The sequence below is a fragment of the Mauremys mutica genome, chromosome 2, assembly GCF_020497125.1.
Source record: "Mauremys mutica isolate MM-2020 ecotype Southern chromosome 2, ASM2049712v1, whole genome shotgun sequence".
Classification (NCBI taxonomy): Eukaryota; Metazoa; Chordata; order Testudines; family Geoemydidae; genus Mauremys; species Mauremys mutica.
In genome coordinates, this window is record NC_059073.1 from 276,141,926 (window position 1) to 276,161,483 (window position 19,558).

Here is a 19,558-nt window from a genome sequence, read left to right on the forward strand (position 1 = left end):
AGTTTGATACATTAAAAAAAAAATCTTTACAGGCACAAAGGAGAGACAGAAACAGAACAGAGAAAAGCATGGGTAGTCTCATCTGTTTATGACAATGTCCAGCGGATCATGACACGGCCAAAGGTAGAACTTAAAAATAATCATGCAAATCCAATTTCTTGAAGATATTTCAGAAAGCACAAATAAAATATCTCAATAACTCAGCTCAGCTCAAATCCAGCAGCACAGCTCAAGAGATGGTAGTTTAAAACAAATCCATTCTGTTTTAATTGCAACAACTAAGTTTTGTAAACAATTCTACCACATGAGAAAAGATGTGGGGTTATCAGTAACAAGCGTTTTCAATCTCTCAGTTCTGGGATATCTGCAAACATCTACTTCCCTCTAAAGATTTATAACAGGATGTTAAGACCTCTCTTATCCCAACGTGCTGCACTACACACAACTTTATTGCCAGCTTGTAGAATTATTTATATTTGAACAGCACAAAGCCAAAGCTTCATCTTTGGTTAATTTCACTGAGATGTCACTGTTCGTTAAATGTGCTCTTGCTTGGCATAAACACAAACCCCAACCACACTGCACACAGCATTCATTATTTTGAGTCATAATAAAGCAGTGCCAATGTAAGTTTAATGACACTTAACTAACAAATTGTGTATTTAAAAATGAAACCTATTTGAGGGTATCTGATAAGAAATGAGAGCTGCAGAAACCTAGACTGAGTTCCCTTCATCTGCTTGGGTACGGGTGCTGCTTATGGAGTAGGCACTGGTTAGTTCCTCTGCAGAGCTTCTGTTTAAACCTCAGTTCAACTCAGCTCAGCTCAAATCCAGCAGCACATTCAATGGCGTAAAGAAGTTTGCTCCGCATAAGGTTTTCATCATAAAACTCAGGAAGTTTCAGCAAGTTCATGCAGGTACTGGCAGTGGGTAGCCTGTCTAGGTCAGATCCTCCATTGTGAATGCAAAATGCAGGATATAACTCCTGGAAAATACAAAAAAAGGAAAAAATTAAGATAGATACACCCAGGCTAAAAAATAATTCCATGATAATCCACAAACTTCTGGGCAAGGAGCAATTAGAATTTAAGTCTGTTTCAATGGCATTTCCAAATGTTTAAATAGGTCATAGAGGATTTTTTAAACAAAGGGCTGGGGGAAAGCCAACAGGTGCGGAGGAGCACAAGCTTCAGGCAGTGACATCTGTTAGGGATGAATTTATTAAAGGGGGAACTCTATATCCTAATAAAGAGGATTGGAATGAAGTTGGTAAAGTACAGGTAGGAGCTGTGAGGTCAGTCAAATGTAAAAAAGTCCTATTTAAATATAACATGAAGGCAAGCAACTGAATATTGACAATATGTAGAAGTTCTTATAGACAAATATTAGAAGTCTAAATACAAAGGTGGGTGAACTAGAGTGTTTGGCATTAAATGAAGATATTGATATAATAGGCATCACAAAAACTTGGTGGACTGAGGATAATCAATGGTAAGGGTACAAAATATATAGGGATGGCAGAATAGGTTGCATTTGTGGGGAGAGCAGCCCTGTTGGTGAAAGAAAGTAGAATCAAATAAAGTAAAAATCTTTAATAAATAAAACTGTACCATGGAATCTGTATGGATAGGAATTCCATGCTTGAACAATAAGAGTATAGCAATAAGAATATTCTATCGACCACCTGAGCAGGCTGGTACTGGTGACTGTGAAATGCTCAGGGAGATTAGAGAGGCTATAAAGGCAGAAAATGCAATAACAACGGGGGATTTCAATTATCCTCATACTGACTGAGTACACGTCACGTCAGGAAGGGATGCAGAAATAAAATTTTCAGACACATTAAATGACTACTTCTTGGAGCAGCTAGTCCTGGAACCCACAACGGGGGAGGAAATTCTTGATTTAGACCTAAGTGGCGCACAGGATCTGGTCCAAGAGATGAGTATCGCTGAATTGCTTGTAATAATGACCATAATGTAATTAAATTTAACACACTTGTAGGGGGGGAAATGCCAAAGAAACCCACCACAGTAGCATTTAACTTCAAAAAGGGGAATCAGAGCCATATTTTACAGGTGACAAATCTGAGGAACTGGCCTACATTGAGGTACAGTAACTCCTTGCTTAACCTTGTAGTTATGTTCCTGAAAAATGATACTTTAAGCGTAACGATGTTAAGTTAATCCAATTTCCCCATAAGAATTAATGTAAATGGGGGGAGTTAGGTTCCAGGGAATTTTTTTTTGCCAGACAAAAGACATTCATATTTTTTTATATATATATATATATATATATATATACACACACACACACACACACATACACACAAACACACACACACAGTATAAGTTTTAAACAAACAATTGAATACTGTACACAGCAATGATAACTGTGAAGCTTGGTTGAGGTGGTGGAGTCAGAGGGTGGAATATTTCCCAGGGAATGCCTTGTTGCTAAATGATGAACTAGCACTCGGTTGAAACCTCAAGGATAATACATTGTTGTTAATGTAGCCCAGGGGTTCTCAAACTGCGGATCGGGACCCCTCAAGGGGTCGCGAGGTTATTACAGGGGGGTTACGAGCTGTCAACCTCCACCCCAAACCCTGCTTTGCTGCAGCATTTATAATGGTGTTAAATATATTAAAAAGCGTTTTTAATTTATAAGGGGGGTTGCACTCAGAGGCTGCACTGGTGAAAGAGGTCACCAGTACAAACGTTTGAGAGCCACTGATGTAGCCTCACACTCTACAAGACAGCACAAATGGAGGGAGGAGACACAAGAGACACATGACAGTGGCTGCAAACACTCCCTGTGGAACCTGAACAGTGATGATGAACCCACGCTTTCCCACTGGAGCGCACCACTTTCCAAAGTGCCGTGTGTGTGTGTCAGAGAGAGAGAGCACGCCACACACAGCGTGTGAGAGAGAGAGAGAGACACACACACGCATTGGCCCTTCAAGTATGCTGACCCCACTCTAAGTACACTGCCTTTTAAAGTAGATCAGCAAGTTGAGACAGCAGCTGCTGCCAGCAAGCTCCCTCCGTCCTGAGCCCTGTCATGTCCCTCCCTGCTCTGTGGAGATGGGGTACACCCTGACATCAGATCCCTCTTCCTCCCCTCCCCGTCCCCAGCAAGCAGGAGGCTCCTGGGAGCAGCTCCAATGCAGAGGGCAGGAGCAGCACACGGCAGTGAGGGGAGGGACATCTGAACTTCCCGGCAATTGGTAGCCTGCTGGGCGGCTGTCGCACAGGGAACTAAGGGAGCTGATAGGGGGCTGCCGGCCCATCCTGGTTACAAGCCCCCACCAGCTAGCTCCAACAGCTGCTCTTCCTGCAAGCAGAGGAGAAAGCAGGCGGCTGCCAAACAAAGTTAGAAGGGAGCATTGCGCAACTTTAAACGAGCATGTTCTCTAATAGAGCAGTGACATAACAAAACAATGTTAACTGGGACGACGTTAAGTGAGGAGTTACTGTATCACTAGCAGAGGTTTTGGAACAAACTGATAAATTAGACAGTAATAAGTCACCAGGACCAGATGGTACTCACCCAAGAGTTCTGAAGAAACTCAAATATGAAATTGCAGAACTACTAACTGTGATATGTAACTTATCACTTAAATCAGCCTCTGTACCAGATGAGTGGCAGATAGTTAATGCAAGGTCTATTGTTCAAAAAGGCTCCAGAGGTGATCCTGGCAATTACAGGCAGGTAAACCTAACTTCAGTACCGGGCAAAATGGTTGAAACCATAGTAAAGAACAAATTATCAGATGCATAGATAAACATGGTATGTTGGGAAGAATCAACCTGGCTTTTGTACAGTGAAATTATGCCTCATCAAACTATTATAATTCTCTGAAGGAGTCAAGAAGTATGTGGACAAGGGTGATCCAGTTGATATAGCATGCCTGGACTTTCAGAAACCCTTTGAGAAGGTCTCTCACCAAGGGCTCCTAAACAAACTAAGCAGTCATGGGATAAAAGGGAAGGTCCCCTCATGGATAAGCGGTTAAAAGATAGGAAAGAAAGAGTAGGAACAAATGGTCAGTTTTCACAATGGAGAGAGGTAAAAAGCAGGGTTCCCCCAGGATGCGTACTGGTACCTGTGCTGTTCAACCTATTCATAAATGATCCAGAAAAAGGGATGAACAGTGAGGTGACAATTTGCAGATGGTAGAAATTTACTCAGGACAGTTAAGTCCAAAGCTGACTGTGAAGAATTACAAAGGGATCTCACTAACCTGGGTGACAACATGGCAGATGAAATTCAATGTTGATTAAAGCAAAGTAATGCACATTGGAAAAAATAATCCCAACTATACATACAAAATGATGGGGTCTAAATTAACTGTTAATTTAACTACTCAAGAAAGAGATCTTAGAGACATTGTGGACAGTTCTCTAAAAACATCTGCTAAATGTGCAGTGGCACTCAGAAAAGCTAACAGAATGTCAGGAACCATTAGGAAAGGGATAGGTAATCAGATAGTAACTATAATAATGCCACTCTATAAATCCACGGTACACCCACACCTTGAATACTTCATGGAATTCTGGTCACCTCGTCTCAAAAAAGATATATGAGAACAGGAAAAGATGCAGAGAAGGGCAACAAAAAGGATTACGGTATAGAACAGCTTCAATATGAGGAGAGATTAAAAAGATAGGAATATTCAGCTTAAAAAAGAGACAGCTGGGGGGGGTGATATGACAGAGGTCTATGAAACATGAATGGTATGGAGAAAGCAAATAAGGAAATGGAGTACTTGTGGCACCTTAGAGACTAACAAATTTATTTGAGCATACTTAGTCTCTAAGGTGCCACAAGTACTCCTGTTCTTTTTGCAGATACAGGCTGCTACTCTGAAACCTGTCAGATAAGGAAGTGTTATTTATCCCTTCACATAACACAAGAATCAGGGGTCACCCGATGAAATTAATAGGCAGCAGATTTAAAACAAACAAAAGGAAGTACTTCTTCATACAACACATAGTCAACCTGTGAAAATCGTTGCCATGGAATGTTGTGAAGGCCAAAAGTATAACTGCGTTCAAAAAAGAATTAGATACGTTCACGGAAGAAAGGTCCATTAATGGCTATTAGCCAAGACAGTCGGAGATGCAACCCCATGCTCCAGCTGTCTCTCATACTCCAGCTGCCAGACCCTTAGACTGGACGATAGAGGATAGATCCCTTGAAATTGCCCTGTTCTGTTCATTCCCTCAGATGCATATGACCCTGGCCACTGTCAGAGACAGGCTATTGGGACCATTGATATGACCCAGTATGGCTGTTTTTATGTTCCCTTGGTTGCCCTAAAAGCATGCCCAAATAGGTATGGCAAAAAAAAATAAAAATAATAATCATGGCCATATTGTAGAAAACATAAGGTCTTAAGGCCCAGCATGGGGGGGAGGAGGGTAGCTAGCTGTGTTATTGTTCACATGCTATATTATGCAAATATCTGGTTCCACAAACAGTGAAACATGAAAATTTAAAATATAGTAGCATGCAGAAAGAGGTCTTTGATTTATTTGCAACTAAGAAATTATTTACAGAAATCTTAGGTACAATTAAGTATAGGCTCGCCTTACAAAGTCTTCCAAGCATGCACAATTCCTGTTATTTCCCCATCACAACAGAATTTGTACACTTGGAGCTGGGCACTGGAATTTCATAACACTTGTATACTTACTGAAAATGCACCAGTGTTAAGCATTGGGAGCAGAGCTGAGTAAAAAAAAAAATATTAAAAAAAATTGCTAATAGTTTTCCATAGATAAAAGCATTTCTTGGGTCCTAAAATCTGTTCAAGTAGATTTTGGCAAAGGGTTTCAGATGACACCCACTTCCCCCCACCCCCGAAGAAAAAAAAGTTTTTGAAAGAATTTAAAAGTTTCATTTAGACTATTTTGAAATGTTTTGTTTAAACTTTTCAATTTGAAATGGTATTTTAAATGGCCAATTAAAAACAAAACAAAAAAAACACACACATCAATAAAAGATGAAAAACATCTGAAACCACCGATTCGAAATGAAAACTCAAAAGAAGTCCAATCTCTGTTTCAAGTCATCTCAAAATGAAACTGTTTTAAGTTTTTGTTTCAACAAAAACTTTGAGGAAAAGGATTTGGTCCAAACTGAACAGGAATATTTTTGTATTTTCAGTTTGCCTGCCTCTCTCCTTGCCCACTTCCCGAACTAAAAAAATCCATTATTTGCTCAGCTCTGATTGGAAGCTAAAAACCACCAGCAGAGGTGGGGGCAAGCATAATGGGCTGGGTCCTTGGGCCTGTTCAGCCCACTTTGCATTGCATAAAGTACAAGATTTCTTCTTTGAATTACACTTCTTTTGTTATTTTCCTTATTGCTTCATGTTTTTCCTTGATACCCTTATATAGATGAAGATCTCTAACAAAAATAAAAGACCCTTCTTCTCTTGCTAACAGTCAAATGGATTTTCTATAGAGTTTAGTTAAGCAAGTCTTACAAGTTAGAATTTGTATATAAATCTAAAATAAACTTTTTCTTTCAAATTAAATTTCAATTCTCTCTACATTGACATTAATGTGTTACCCCACATTGTATGAAGCCAAGGCTGGATTAAGGAGTAGCCATGCCACAAATAAACATTGGTTAAATGTTATATTACCATGTGACCATCTGTCTCAGACTACAACCTGAATTTCATACAAAAAACAACGTTCAACCTCCTCCTCGGTCCTCAGATTATTTTTTAGTACAGTTAGAATAGGCAAAATAAATATGGCCAGAAAGCACATACCAAGCACATTACCAAACAACTTAATCTTCCTACTGCACATAAGTCAGGACATGTAAATATTATTTTATTTGCTAAATTCTGACAGTGTCTCTAATGCTATCCAAGACACAGATTAAAGACAGTCCTGGACCCAAAGAGTTTGCAGTCTAAGGTCCTGATCTTTTTGCATGTACTGAACTGTATGCACATACACATGAGTTGTCCTAATGAGGACAATGGCAGTATGTGCATATGTAAAATTAAGCACATATGTACATTTTTGCAGGACTGGGACCTAAAATTGTCTATTAATGAGACATAATATTATCCAGACAAGATGCATAATATTTTATTTTAAGGACCATACACTTCTGTGCTTTTTAAGATGCAGAGTACCACAGAATCATGTAGTATACCACAGAATCATGTAGTTCTTATGTACCTACATATAAAACCCATAAGGTAGAAACTAGCCAAATTTGGGTTGGTCTTCTATGATTCTATGATATACTGAGCAAATATCTGAGGTTTTATTTCATGTATATTTTTGTAATTTCTTTAAGAAATCAAGTTTATCTCGCCAAGACAAATGGGGATGCAGAGGACATTTATTTGTTACACCTAATGCTCTGCTTTCATTGGCAAGGGAATATTAATTTCAACAAATGCTTGGCTGAGCTAAAATAGATCATCAGGTTTTAGAAATTGTAAAAAAAAAACAAAAAAACCCACCACCCTAAAGCAGGAGGTCAATGAGATTTTAAGTTAAATTATTGTTTAAATGGAGGCCTTAAAATGTGTTTCACAGCTAAAATGCTGCAATTTTAGTGTTCTTTTCAAAATGCTAATTGAATTTTCCTACTTTAAGCTTTAAAAATGTAAAAAATGAAGTTCTATATTGAAATGTCACACCAAGGGCACCATTTGTTGCATAATTGAATACTCTACAACGGGAAGCTGCAACAGTTTGGAAGTAAGAAGTATCATCAATTTATTATGTGACCTGATTGGAACTTAACAATTTTCAACCGCACTTTAATGATTTTTTTGTCTGTAACAATCACATTTATTAAACTTATTAAACTTTAATTAGCTTTAGCAAATGTTAGTCTGAGTCCGATAATCTGGCACTAAGAGTTCTAATAATTTTAAAATGCTGTTAACCCAGACTGTGCTATTTATAAGCTATGAACTCTGAAACGATCCCTTCTCTTAAATAAATATGAACTATAGCAAAAGTGAAGGTTCCACAATGCAGTACGTACAAGATTTTAGAGTCTGAGTGCTAGTGATTGTGTTCTTAATAGCAAAATTTAATATCTATTTTAATACAACTATAGAACAATTAATTACTGAGGACATTTTGCATTATTTCAACTCTCAACATATTGCAATTTTTTTTTATAACAAACTCATATACTCATTTGACTGCTAATAATACTTAGCACTTACAGTACACAGTGCTTTTCATCTTGCGAGCACTGTACAAACATTAATCATAGGCTACCACTATATGAACACTCATGCCAACAGACATTGCCTATTCCCTTTTCCGGTATTCATTTACAACTTGAGGGCATTTATAAGGGCCTTAGCAGCTAGCACTAGATTGCTGGGGCACAGTTATGAGCAGCCCACTTCTCTTGGGTGGCTGGGGAGCCCCATGATGCCAATGGCATGCCCTACTTGGTAGGGGGCTACTGCTAGCCAATCCATGCACCCCTCAAGTGCTGGAACTGGCTGGTGCTCAGCGCTGCCCACATAAAGCAGCAATATATTTTGCTGTACTTCCTACTGCCAGAGCAACTGTGTGGGGCATGGCTTGTAGTTCAGTTCTACAATTAACTCCAACTCCTTGCTGAGGTGTTTGACCATGCTGCCCTTGACTATTCTAAGCCGCCCATTCTCCTCTGGCACAGCACGGCCATGCTACAGCCAACAGCCCCCGAGCTGCTCTCCTGCCTTTCACACGTGACCCAGTTACACAGGGGTTCTAAAGCCTCTCCTTGAGCACTGATCTCTTTGGATTCACATTCCACATCTTTCCTTACATCTCATAGGCTGCTTCAGTGCTTGTCAATCTGTTCCTCCTGCTTTTGCTGACTAGTCTCCCTCCCTCCCCTTTTCCCCTTTGTTAGAAAAACAAGTGGCGATTTGGTGCATTTCTCTCTCTCTTTTATTATGTTTTCCTTTGGTGTATGGCCAGTTTTAATTGTGTCCTGTCCTATACACCTTGAGTCTCATCTCCTCCGAGTCTAATCTCTGCTTTCACTGGTACCATCTGGAGTGGTCTTGGGACTAGAATAATGTTGCAACTAATTTACCATACAATTGCAGACAATTGGGGGTACTGACAGCAGTTTTTGAGGGCTTTACAAATAACTAACCATATATGAGGAGTCTCACTGGATACCTTGCTACCATCCTGGTGTACTTGAGCCCAGATCTGAATACAGTAGATGAGGGGGACAGCCCAAGACCACTCATGGTGTGAGTTTCAAATGATCACACATTGTAATTATCACATACTGTGTAGTATATGCCACATGTGTGGGTAAAAATAAAGTAAAATAAACATTTTGTAAGTGAAGCTAGTAATGCTGCTTCTCCTTACAGTTGCCCAACACTTCCCACTATAAGACCCTGCTGCAGTTACTTATAATTTAACATAAATGGTTAGTTTGGCAGAAATTTTACATGCTGTGTATAACGTAAGAACATAAGAACGGCCATACTGGGTCAGACCAAAGGTCCATCTAGCCCAGTCTTCCGACAATGGCCAATGCCAGGTGCCCCAGAGGGAATGAACAGGGCAGGTAATCATCGAGTGATCCATCCCCTGTTGCCCATTCCCAGCTTCTGGCAAACAGGCTAGGGACACCATTCCTGCCCATCCTGGCTAATAGCCATTGTTGGACCTATCCTCCATGAATGTATCTAGTTCTTTTTTGAACCCTGTTATAGTCTTGGCCTTCACAACATCCTCTGGCAAGGAGTTCCACAGGCAGACTGTATCCGTGTCATGCTGAACGTTTTGGAGCATTTCAGCCACAATGGTTCAGCCATTGCTGAGAATGAGGCCAGGGAAAATTATGTTGTTAAATTCTTACAACCATTTTGTTAAGATGTTCTAGTGTCACCATGCCTTAGAAAAAGCCCTTAAAATTTAGCAGAGTAGTTGCCCTGATATCAGTGGTATGCCTTTTGCTTTCTCCATGAAAATATGCCAGAATCTGGGCACTTACAAGCCTCTGTAAAATCAGTTTATACATGCTCAGTAGAGACTTAAGTTTGGCAGATCGATTCTTTCAAGATACCGTCCGCACTGAGCATGCTACAGCCCAGGACGGAGCAAAACTTTTCCCACAAATGCTCCTTTTAGCCCAGAGGTGGGCAAACTACGGCCCACAGGCCAGAACATCCTGCCTGGGCCTTGAGCTCCTGGCCGGGGAGGCTAGCCCCCCGGCCCCTCCCGTGCTGTCTCCCCCCCCACCCCCCACAGCCTCAGCTCCCCGTGGCGCCAGTGCTCTGGGCAGCGTGGCTGCGAGCTCCTACCGGGCAATGTGGCTGCAAGAACTGCCGGCCTGCTCCAGTGCTCTAGACTGCGGGGTGGTATGGCTGGCTCCGGCCGGGCGGCGCAGCTGCCAGTACTGGTGCTCTGAGCAGCATAGTAAGGGGGCAGGGAGCGAGGGGTTGTTGGATAAGGGGCAGGGAGTCCTGGGGGGCAGTCAGGGGACGGGGCAGTTGAATAGGCATGGGAGTCCTGGGGGCCTGTTGGGGGTAGGGCAGTCAGGGGACAGGGAGCGGGGGGGGGGGTTGGATGGGGGTAGGGTCCCAAGAGGGGGAGGTTAGGGGCGGGGGATCCCGGGAGGGGGCAGTCAGGGGACAAGGAGCAGGGGGGGTTGGATGGGTCGGAGTTCTGAAGGGGACAGTAAGGAGGTAGGAAGTGGGAGGGGGCGAGGGCCAGGCTGTTTGGGGAGGCACAGCTTTCCCTACCTGACCCTCCATACAGTTGTGCAACCCCAATGTGGCCCTCAAGCCAAAAAGTTTGCCCACCCCTCTTCTAGCCACATCTGGCACTGGAACTGGGAGCAGGGAGACTCTCCTGCACTCTCAGTGCTCCCCTGCTACTGGAACTCAGGCAAGTGAGGAGGAGGAAGCAGTCACACACCCGTGCAGAGAGGTTGGGGGAAGCAGAGCCAGTAGATGTTAGATAAGAGAAGAGGTGGAGGAGCTGAAGTGGGGATGGGTTGATAGGAGCAGTGAAGGACAGATGAAGGGTCTATATAGCCATTTGAGAACACCTGCAGAATATGGAACTGAAAACAGGGGTCCTCAGTTTTCATATTATTCTGCTGTCAGCAAAAAGCTGTGAAACCCATTGGCAAATTGTCTCCCCCCTCTGCCTCTAGTGACTGGATACACATAGCAGATGACATCAGTTAACCTGATTACTTCAAGTGTAAGAGGTATGTGCTATGGATTGAAGCATCTGAACACTGCTGATGACCCAAGTTAGGCGTCAGTATGACTCTACATATGGAATGTGTTTTTTCCAGATGTTTTAAAATTAGGAAATAACATAAAAATCCCCCATGTTAGGTTGCAAAGCCAAACACACAAACGTTAGGAAATGCCAGAATTAAGGTTGCTTGTTCAACCTTAATTTAGCCCTTTGTGCATCATGATACGGTCTTTAATTACAGGTTTGACAGTACTAGCCATGTTAGTCTGTATCAGCCAAAACATGTTTTTCTTTAATTTCATGATCACATATAAGTTTTCCACAGGATCCTGGCCTCATTCAGTCCTCAGGGCTGTATAGTGAATGAGGCAACAGAGTACAGGATTAAGGAAATCCTCATGATTTCATGATTAAAGAAACTGAATGAAGTAGATTCTTTACCTGGACAAGTCCCTTAAAACAAACTTTTCACAGCTGGCCACTAATTGTGAGTTCCTCAGGTTTCCAATGTGAAACACCTGGTGCCAGATCTGCAGAAGTGCTGTGTACTTACAGCTGCAACTAAAAATTGACTGGAGCTGTGCTTTGAACACACAAAGTGCTATAAAAATGTGAAGTAGTTTGGAAAAAATCAAGCGCTAGGTGTCCCAAGTTGAGCACTGTAACAAGGGCTTCTCCCCAGCTTAAGGACTCATTGCCATGACCACAGTCCCTTTTATGCAGTTTTACTGTCGAAACAATGTCAAATCAACAAACATATAGTTCCTCAAACATATAGTTCCGGCTACAGTTCTCAGAGGTTTTCGCCCTTTTAGTTCTCAGGTTCCTTCTGATTCCCCTCCAGGGAACTCTGGCAGTCCTGCTGCTCCAGGGTTCCCTAGTCCCAGGGAGCAGGCAGTGAGGGCCCCTTTTCCACTCTCTCTGCCCCTTTCCTGACACAGCTTGACTCACCCAGGCTCGCCCTTTCCATACCTAGGTGCCCTCTTTACAGCTCAGCTGAGGTCAGGTGACCAGTCACATGTGCACTGGCCCTGCTCCCTCGTAAAGGGCTAGTATCACTCTGTGACAAAACACTCGAAATTAGTGGAAAATTTTGGCCTCTCTCTCTTAGTGTCTCAGTTCCCCAGCTGCAAAATGGGGAAACCAATAGCACCATCAAATCTCACAGAAGTGTTGGGAGAATTAATTTATTAATATTTGTGAAGCACTCAGATACTACAGTGAGAGCACCACAGAAATGTCCACTAGGAAATGAATAATTCTATATTTATTAGAATTATTCTCTTCCTTGCGGACATTTCTAAGATGGGGCTTGTATGGAGTGCCTGGAGCCACACACTGAATGGTGATCAAAAGAAATATTAAATAATTACTCATTCACTGAGTAGGGCAGAAGTCCTGAGGAAAAAATAGTATGTGATCATGTAATAAAAGCCCGTATCATAATGCATACACACAAGAAGGCTGAATTAAAGTTGCACAGGCAACCTCAATTAAGACACTTCCTAACTTCTTAGTGCTTGACTTTGAAACCATACAGTTCTTTTACCATAGGTTTTTTAGATCTAATTTTAATATATCATGTATGGTGAAAGTGTGCAGAACTCCAAATATATTTTCCTCATCTCCATGCTGTTGCACTCATCTGAACTGAATAATGTTCTTACTGAAAATAATGTTAAGAACTGCTCTGGAAATATTTATTTAGCGAGAAAATTATCTCACTCACCACCCTAAATAGAAATAAGTACAGATGTTTTGTAATCTAATAGTGATAAGAATTGCCATACTTGACACAGAACTTGCATTCATCTGCCGTTAGTACATATGCCTATATTTATCGAGTAAACATGAAAAATGACTTGCCACTCCATTGCTAGTTAAATAACCTCAAATTGCCTTATAATGTGAAATGTTATTAACTGTATAGCCTAAGATTAAGTTAATTCAGCAATACATCTAAGATAAGAGCAAAAGAGAGCAATATATCAATGTTATTTGAAAGTGATTGTCTGCACTGATGACTGTCTATACATTCCAGATAAGCACAGATTTGTATTAATTTGTTAGACAGAACAGTACTATAGTGTTTGACAACATATTTACTATTACTGTACTACAGTGTTGACATTCAACAGTCTATTCTTTACAATATATTCACTAAAGACAAGCACTGAACATTCCCAAACTTCTAGAGGAATTGGAATCCAAAGCCAGATTTGGGTCAGAATTGCTTCTATTACAACAGAGTAAACCAAAACCACTGGTCTGAACATCCCTGAAGACATTTTAAGATTGAGATCTGCACAGACCCATCACTAATATTTACAAGTGGCAGATAAACATTTTTTCCACATTCAGACTCTATTGCAAATGGCAGTCTAAAAAAAGCTACTTGTTAGCACAATATTTGGATGATGGGTAATGAAGTATAAGCAGATAAATGATATTCAAAAGGAAACATGAGAAATATGTTCCCAGATTCAAATGCTGATGGGTTTTAGTGGATGCTGATATATCCTAAATCCTCTTCTGCCTATTTCTGAACACATTCAAGCTAAAATCAATCTGTTCCCTGAAACTGATGGCAATGCTGCTTTATGTACACTATTAATCGAGATGAGATGCAGTAAAAGCAGTGCAGCAAGCATCCTTCACAGCAAAGTGCAAACATTTTGAATGATGTGTACTTCTTGCAAAGTCCCACTACCCACCTAAAGGAACTCTCCAGTCAGAATACATGAATCTGAAATACTGTTTCACAAAAATATTTGTAAGCTATATGATTAACTATACTCATTATGCACATTTGCAAATGTTTAAGTAGCAATTGTGGTTATAAACAGACTTTTTTTCTTGCATTTTCTTAATTCCCAAAGATATAAATGCCCATATTTTAAACCAGCCAGTTTGTTTCAGTGATAATTGGATACTACTAGTAGTCTCGACAAGCACTCTAATCAAAGCCATGTAATTAATTTTAATCAAAATTCAGCAAGGTGTGTACCTTAAAACCCAACAGAGGAGGTCGAGAACAGCTTGTTACGAACTTGAGTAGTTTGCGTTTCTCTTCATCAGTGAAGCTTTCCACAACTCTCCAAAATATTTTTATTACAGGATGGTCTGCAGTGTATCCACCTATAATACAATTTTAAAATATTTTAAAAGAAAACAAATCAATTTTATACAATACGCAAGTAGACAAACAATTTTTAATATATCATTTTAGAGACTATCCTATCAGTTCTAATCAGGTTGAAAAGAAATTAAAAGAATCATGCCAATTCATCTGATTTGCTGTTCACTATCACCTGCAGGCCTTTTTGGACATTAGTAATTCACAAACTTCTCCCTTCCACTTAGTATCTGTGTTTTGCATCATTTTCTTCCAGTCCTATTAATTGCACTTTTCCAGGATGAATCTCATTTTAAAAAAAAATTCTGGCCCCCTTTGCAGTAACATTACTAGTAACAATTATTTTAAAGGGAAGTAAAAATAATTGAAAAAAAATGACAATATTGAAAGCCTACTGACAGCAATAGCTAGGATATTCAAAGGTAGCCATTTATACAGCTATAATTGAATATTCATTGGTGGAAAGAAAAAAGATTGACTGTATTTTGGTACTTATGAATTGACAATGCACAGAATTGCCATGCAATGTATGATTTAATTTGTCTTTTTATAATGGAAGAACATTTCACTGCACAAAATACATTCCTGGACTTGGGTAAAATCATAACGTGCAAGAAAACTTCGCTGTGCAGAATACTGAGGAAAGCATTTCTTTATGATTAAAATGGAGATGCAATGAATAACTCAGAAATAAAATACTTCTGGCAGACTTAAAATATTAATTCAAGACATCTTTTCTGAGATGGGTATGCGTCAAATGAGCATGATAAATGGGTTTGAACCAAATTTGTTTAGTCGTTTTCACAACTGATTATGTAATAATTATTATAAAGAGGTAGGACAGAAGGAGTAATGGGAATGGGTGAGCAAGACTGTATATCTCCCATAAATCAATATACCCAGGAAAGGGTAAATATAACACAGACAAAATCAGTTTTTAAAACATGCATTGACATTTATGTATAGTCCAATTCTGCAGCCCTGAGCAAAGCCTTTCACTGAGGACTAGAGTTTTCAATGGGCAGCTCGTAGAGTAAGGTCGGAAGAATTATCCCTTCTTGACTCCTTCGAAGATAAGTATCTGAATGCGCTGGTTGAAACAGAAATCTAAAGTCACTTGGGTCCTTATTGTTAGAGCTGTTGAGCCCCCCAACTCCTACTGAAGTCAATGAAAGCTGCAGTGCTCACCCCTCTGAACGGGTGGCCACTTATTTATAACTAGGTACCTAAACATGGGTTTATCTGTGTAACTCTAGTTACCCACATTTGATAAATCTGATTTTTTCCAACCCTCTTAAATACAGGGAATCCAAAGGCGTCTCATTTTGACAGCTTTGCCACTGACATCAAAAGGACAAGACCGGGCTCCGTCTCCTCTTCTAAGAAGTTGCTTTAGGATAAAAATGTAACGAATTTTTTTTTTTAATTCTTTATTTGTGAATCAGCCATGATAGCTCATTTGTGTAGTAGCGATATACTTGCCTGAATAGTTTGTGAAGGATTTAAGGTCATCCAGACTAATGGGAACCTGGGCACCAGAAATCAAAACCTGCATGTGGTGAAAATTAGATGATTAGATTTGAGGTAGAAACTGAACAATTTTTTCAGTTTTGAAATAATTATTAAGCAAACACTTCTCCAACATAGCTAAACAGAAGTACCTGTATTTCTTGCTGATCAAACATCCTAAGACATTCAAGGTTAACAACATTGGCAAGACCCTGTCGGAATGCAAGGCAATGTTGTCTAATCTGTTTGTTTAGTCTGTAGTCTGCTACAAGATGGATGTAGGCTATTCTGTTTGCGCTGGTGACAGGAATATCCTTTCCACCTGGCTTCAGTTCAACCACCTGTAAACATAAAAATATGTATTTGTGCATAATCCTGGTAAACACTAATTCTATATATTGCACGTAAATGGAAAACTTACGCTTCCAAAAATGAGCCACAGAAAACTCAAGGACATGACTTAAATACTTGAAAATAACAAATATATTATAAAATCAACAAAATTGGGGAAAAGAATATCATGAGACCTTATTACTACATAGTGATTTTATATATATGAGTACAAATTATGGTATAAGATGTGAGGTATCACAGGGCCTGATTTTTCAGCCCCTGACCTCCAGTTGTACTTGTGTAAAACTGGGTGTGTGTGTGTGTGTATATATATATACATATATACATATATATATATATATATATATATATATACACACACACACACACACACACCCGTGCCTAATTACCATAAAGTAATTGGGACTGGGAGGTGTCAGAAACTCCACTTCTAGGAAGAATGTAGGTGTAAAATACTAAATAGAGTATTATGAATCAGCTAGAGCAGGGAGTTCTCAAACTTCATTGCACCGCGATCCCCTTCTGACATTAAAAATTACTACACGACCCTCAAGACCAAAGCCTGAGCCTGCCCAAGCCCCACTACTCCAAGAGGAGTAGGAGGGGAGGGAAGGAGGCAGCGGCAAAGCTGAAGCCCAAGGGCTTCAACCCCAAGCGGGCGGCCTGTAACCTGAGTCCCAATACACAGGGCTGAAACCCTCAGGCTTTGGCCTCAGGTGGTGGGGCTCGGGGTTCAGCTTCATCCCTGGGCCCCAGCAAATCTAAGCCAGTCCTGGTGATCCCATTAAAATGGGGTCCCGACCCACAGTTTGAGAACCACTGAGCTAGAGACTGGTGGCAAAATTCTGAGCCTGTTAAAGTTCATGGTAGCTTTGCCATTGACTTCAGTGGGGCGAGGCTTTCACCATGGATATTTATTCCTTGGAATAGGAGTAGCTTCCACAAGTGTATGAATCTCAGAGTTCCCTTCAGGCAGCAGTTAAAAAGGCTCAGTTTGGCTGGACTGTGCTGTTCTAGCTTAACTGTTTGGTAAAGAGAACACTGGTACTAGTGCATTCTGCAGCATCACATTACAGGAAATCCCAATTCCCACTAGCCAAAGGTTATGATTTTGATATAGGTTTGATTCAGAGAAATGTTGAGCACCCACAACTCTAACCTAAGTGAATGGGAGTTGTGGGTGCTCAACATTTCTCTAAATCAGGCTTATATCAAAATTGTGAAATGATGAAAAATTATGGGCCTGATTTTTCAGAGATGCTGAGCATCCACAATTCCAACCTAAGTGAATGGGAGTTGTGGGTGCTTCGCATCTCTGAAAAAACAGGCCCATAATTTTTCATCATATTGAAAAGTGACGGTTACTCACCTTATGGAGTAACTGAGGTTCTTCAAGAGGTGTCCTTCTGTGGGTGCTCCACTTCAGGTGTCAGTGTGTCCTGGCACCATTGATCTGAGATTTTTGGTAGCAGTGTCTGGTTGGGGGTGCACAGTAGCAGTCTTGTGGCGCTGCTGGTGCCTCATCTAGCACATGCACGCCCCGACCCCTTCAATTCCTTCTCTACCATGGAGTGTTTAGCTTGTACTCTGAAGTAGAGGGGAGAAGGGTGAGTAGTGGAGCACCCACAAGGGGGGACATCTCGAAGAATCTCAGTTGCTGCACAAGGAGAGTAACCGTCTCTTCTTCTTTGAGTGCTGTCCCTGTGGCTGCTCCACTTCAGGTGAATGTAGAGCAGTGCTTTCATGAGGACGGAAGGGACTTTGCAGTTGAGTTTGTTGCTGAAGCTAGTACAGTGAGGCCTAGTCTTGTGTCTGAGCTTGAACCGAAGGTAATTGCATAGTGGTTCGTGAGTGTGTGTTCAGAGGTGCAGGTGGCTGCCCTGCAGATGTCTAGAAAGGGCACATTGTGGAGGAATGCTATGGAGGTAGATAAAGCTCTTGTTGAGTGGGCTCTGATGCCCAGAAGGACTTCAGTGTTGTGTAGTGAATAGTACATGTAGATATAGTTGGATATTCATTTAGATAATCTTTGCGTAGATATGGCAGAGCCCTCTGATCGTTCTGTTGTCAACACAAAAAGTCTAGGAAATTTTCGGAAGGGCTTTGTTCTGTCCAGATAAAAGGCCAAGGCACAGCGAACATCTAATGTGTACAGGACTGTCTCTTGAGCGTTAGTATGTGGTTTTGGATGAAATGTAGCTAAGTGAATCAGTTGGGTTGAGGTGGAACGAAGACGATACTTTGGGCATAAACTTAGGATGTGTTCTAAGTGTCACTTTATCCTTGAAGAATATTGTGTATGGGGGGTGAGCCATGAGAACCCCTATCTTGTTGACTCTTTGCGTTGATGTAATGGCAACCAGGAATGCCACTTTCAATACTCACAAGTAATGAGCATGTGGCTAAGGGTTCGAATGGGGCTCTGGTTAGACTTTTGAGAATGAGAATTAAGTCCCATTCTGGCATGGGTTCTCAAATATCTGGGTACATGTTCTGTATGCCTGTTAGAAATGGCTTAGTGAACATTGAGGCAGGGCCGCCCAGAGGGGGGGGCAAGAGGGGCAATTTGCCACAGGCCCCGGGCCCAGCAGGGGCCCCCACGAGAGTTTTTCGGGGCCCCTGGAGCGGGGTCCCTCACTCGCTCCGGGGGGCCCGGAAAACTCTTGCGGGGCCGGGCGCAGGAGCTTCTTCAGCTCCCGGTCTTCGCCGGCGGGGGGTCCTTGCGCTCCGGGGCGGAAGGACCCCCCGCTGGCGAATTACCGCCGAAGACGGAGCGGGACCCGCCGCCGAAGTTCAGCTCGGTCTTCGGCGGTAATTCGGCGGCGGGGGGCCCTTCCGTTCCGGGACCCGCCGCCAAAGTGCCCCGAAGACCCGCGGCAGGGGCCCCCCGCCGCCGAAGACCGGGCTGTGCTTCGGCGGCGGGTCCCGCTTCGGCGGTAATTCAGCGGCGGGTCTTCGGGGCACTTCGGCGGCGGGTCCCGGAACGGAAGGGCCCCCCGCCGCCGAAGACCCCGGGCCCCCAGAATCCTCTGGGCGGCCCTGCATTGAGGTGCTGTCTACCTGTTAATGGAAGGCTGTGATGGCAGTGAGATGAACTCTAAGCAAGCTCATAGCAAGCCCTGAGTTCTTTAAGGATAATAAATATTCCAGGATTAGTGGAAGTGGTGCCTGGCTTGCAGACATTTGTTTGTTCCGGCACCTTAGGAAGACACTCTTCCATTTTTGGAGGTAAGCAGTACACATGTTGTGTTTCCTGCTGTTTAACAGCACTTATTTTATTTGTTCTGAACAGGTTAGTTCATCATGGTGGAGCCATGAAG

General features: G+C 41.7%; 1 protein-coding gene across 1 annotated transcript in view; it reads right to left on the bottom strand.

The window, feature by feature from the left end:
* Window positions 1-226: 226 nt before the first annotated feature.
* The window catches only part of UBE3C (ubiquitin protein ligase E3C), a 177,909-nt gene continuing 158,577 nt past the window's right edge, over window positions 227-19,558 (bottom strand). Inside the window, exons 20-23 of the mRNA XM_045006074.1 lie at window positions 16,037-16,225; window positions 15,858-15,924; window positions 14,247-14,377; window positions 227-987 (exon numbers count right to left, since the gene is read on the bottom strand). Of these exons, the coding sequence (XP_044862009.1) occupies window positions 817-987; window positions 14,247-14,377; window positions 15,858-15,924; window positions 16,037-16,225 (558 nt within the window). The 3' untranslated portion in view covers window positions 227-816. The remainder of the gene's footprint in view (window positions 988-14,246; window positions 14,378-15,857; window positions 15,925-16,036; window positions 16,226-19,558) is intronic.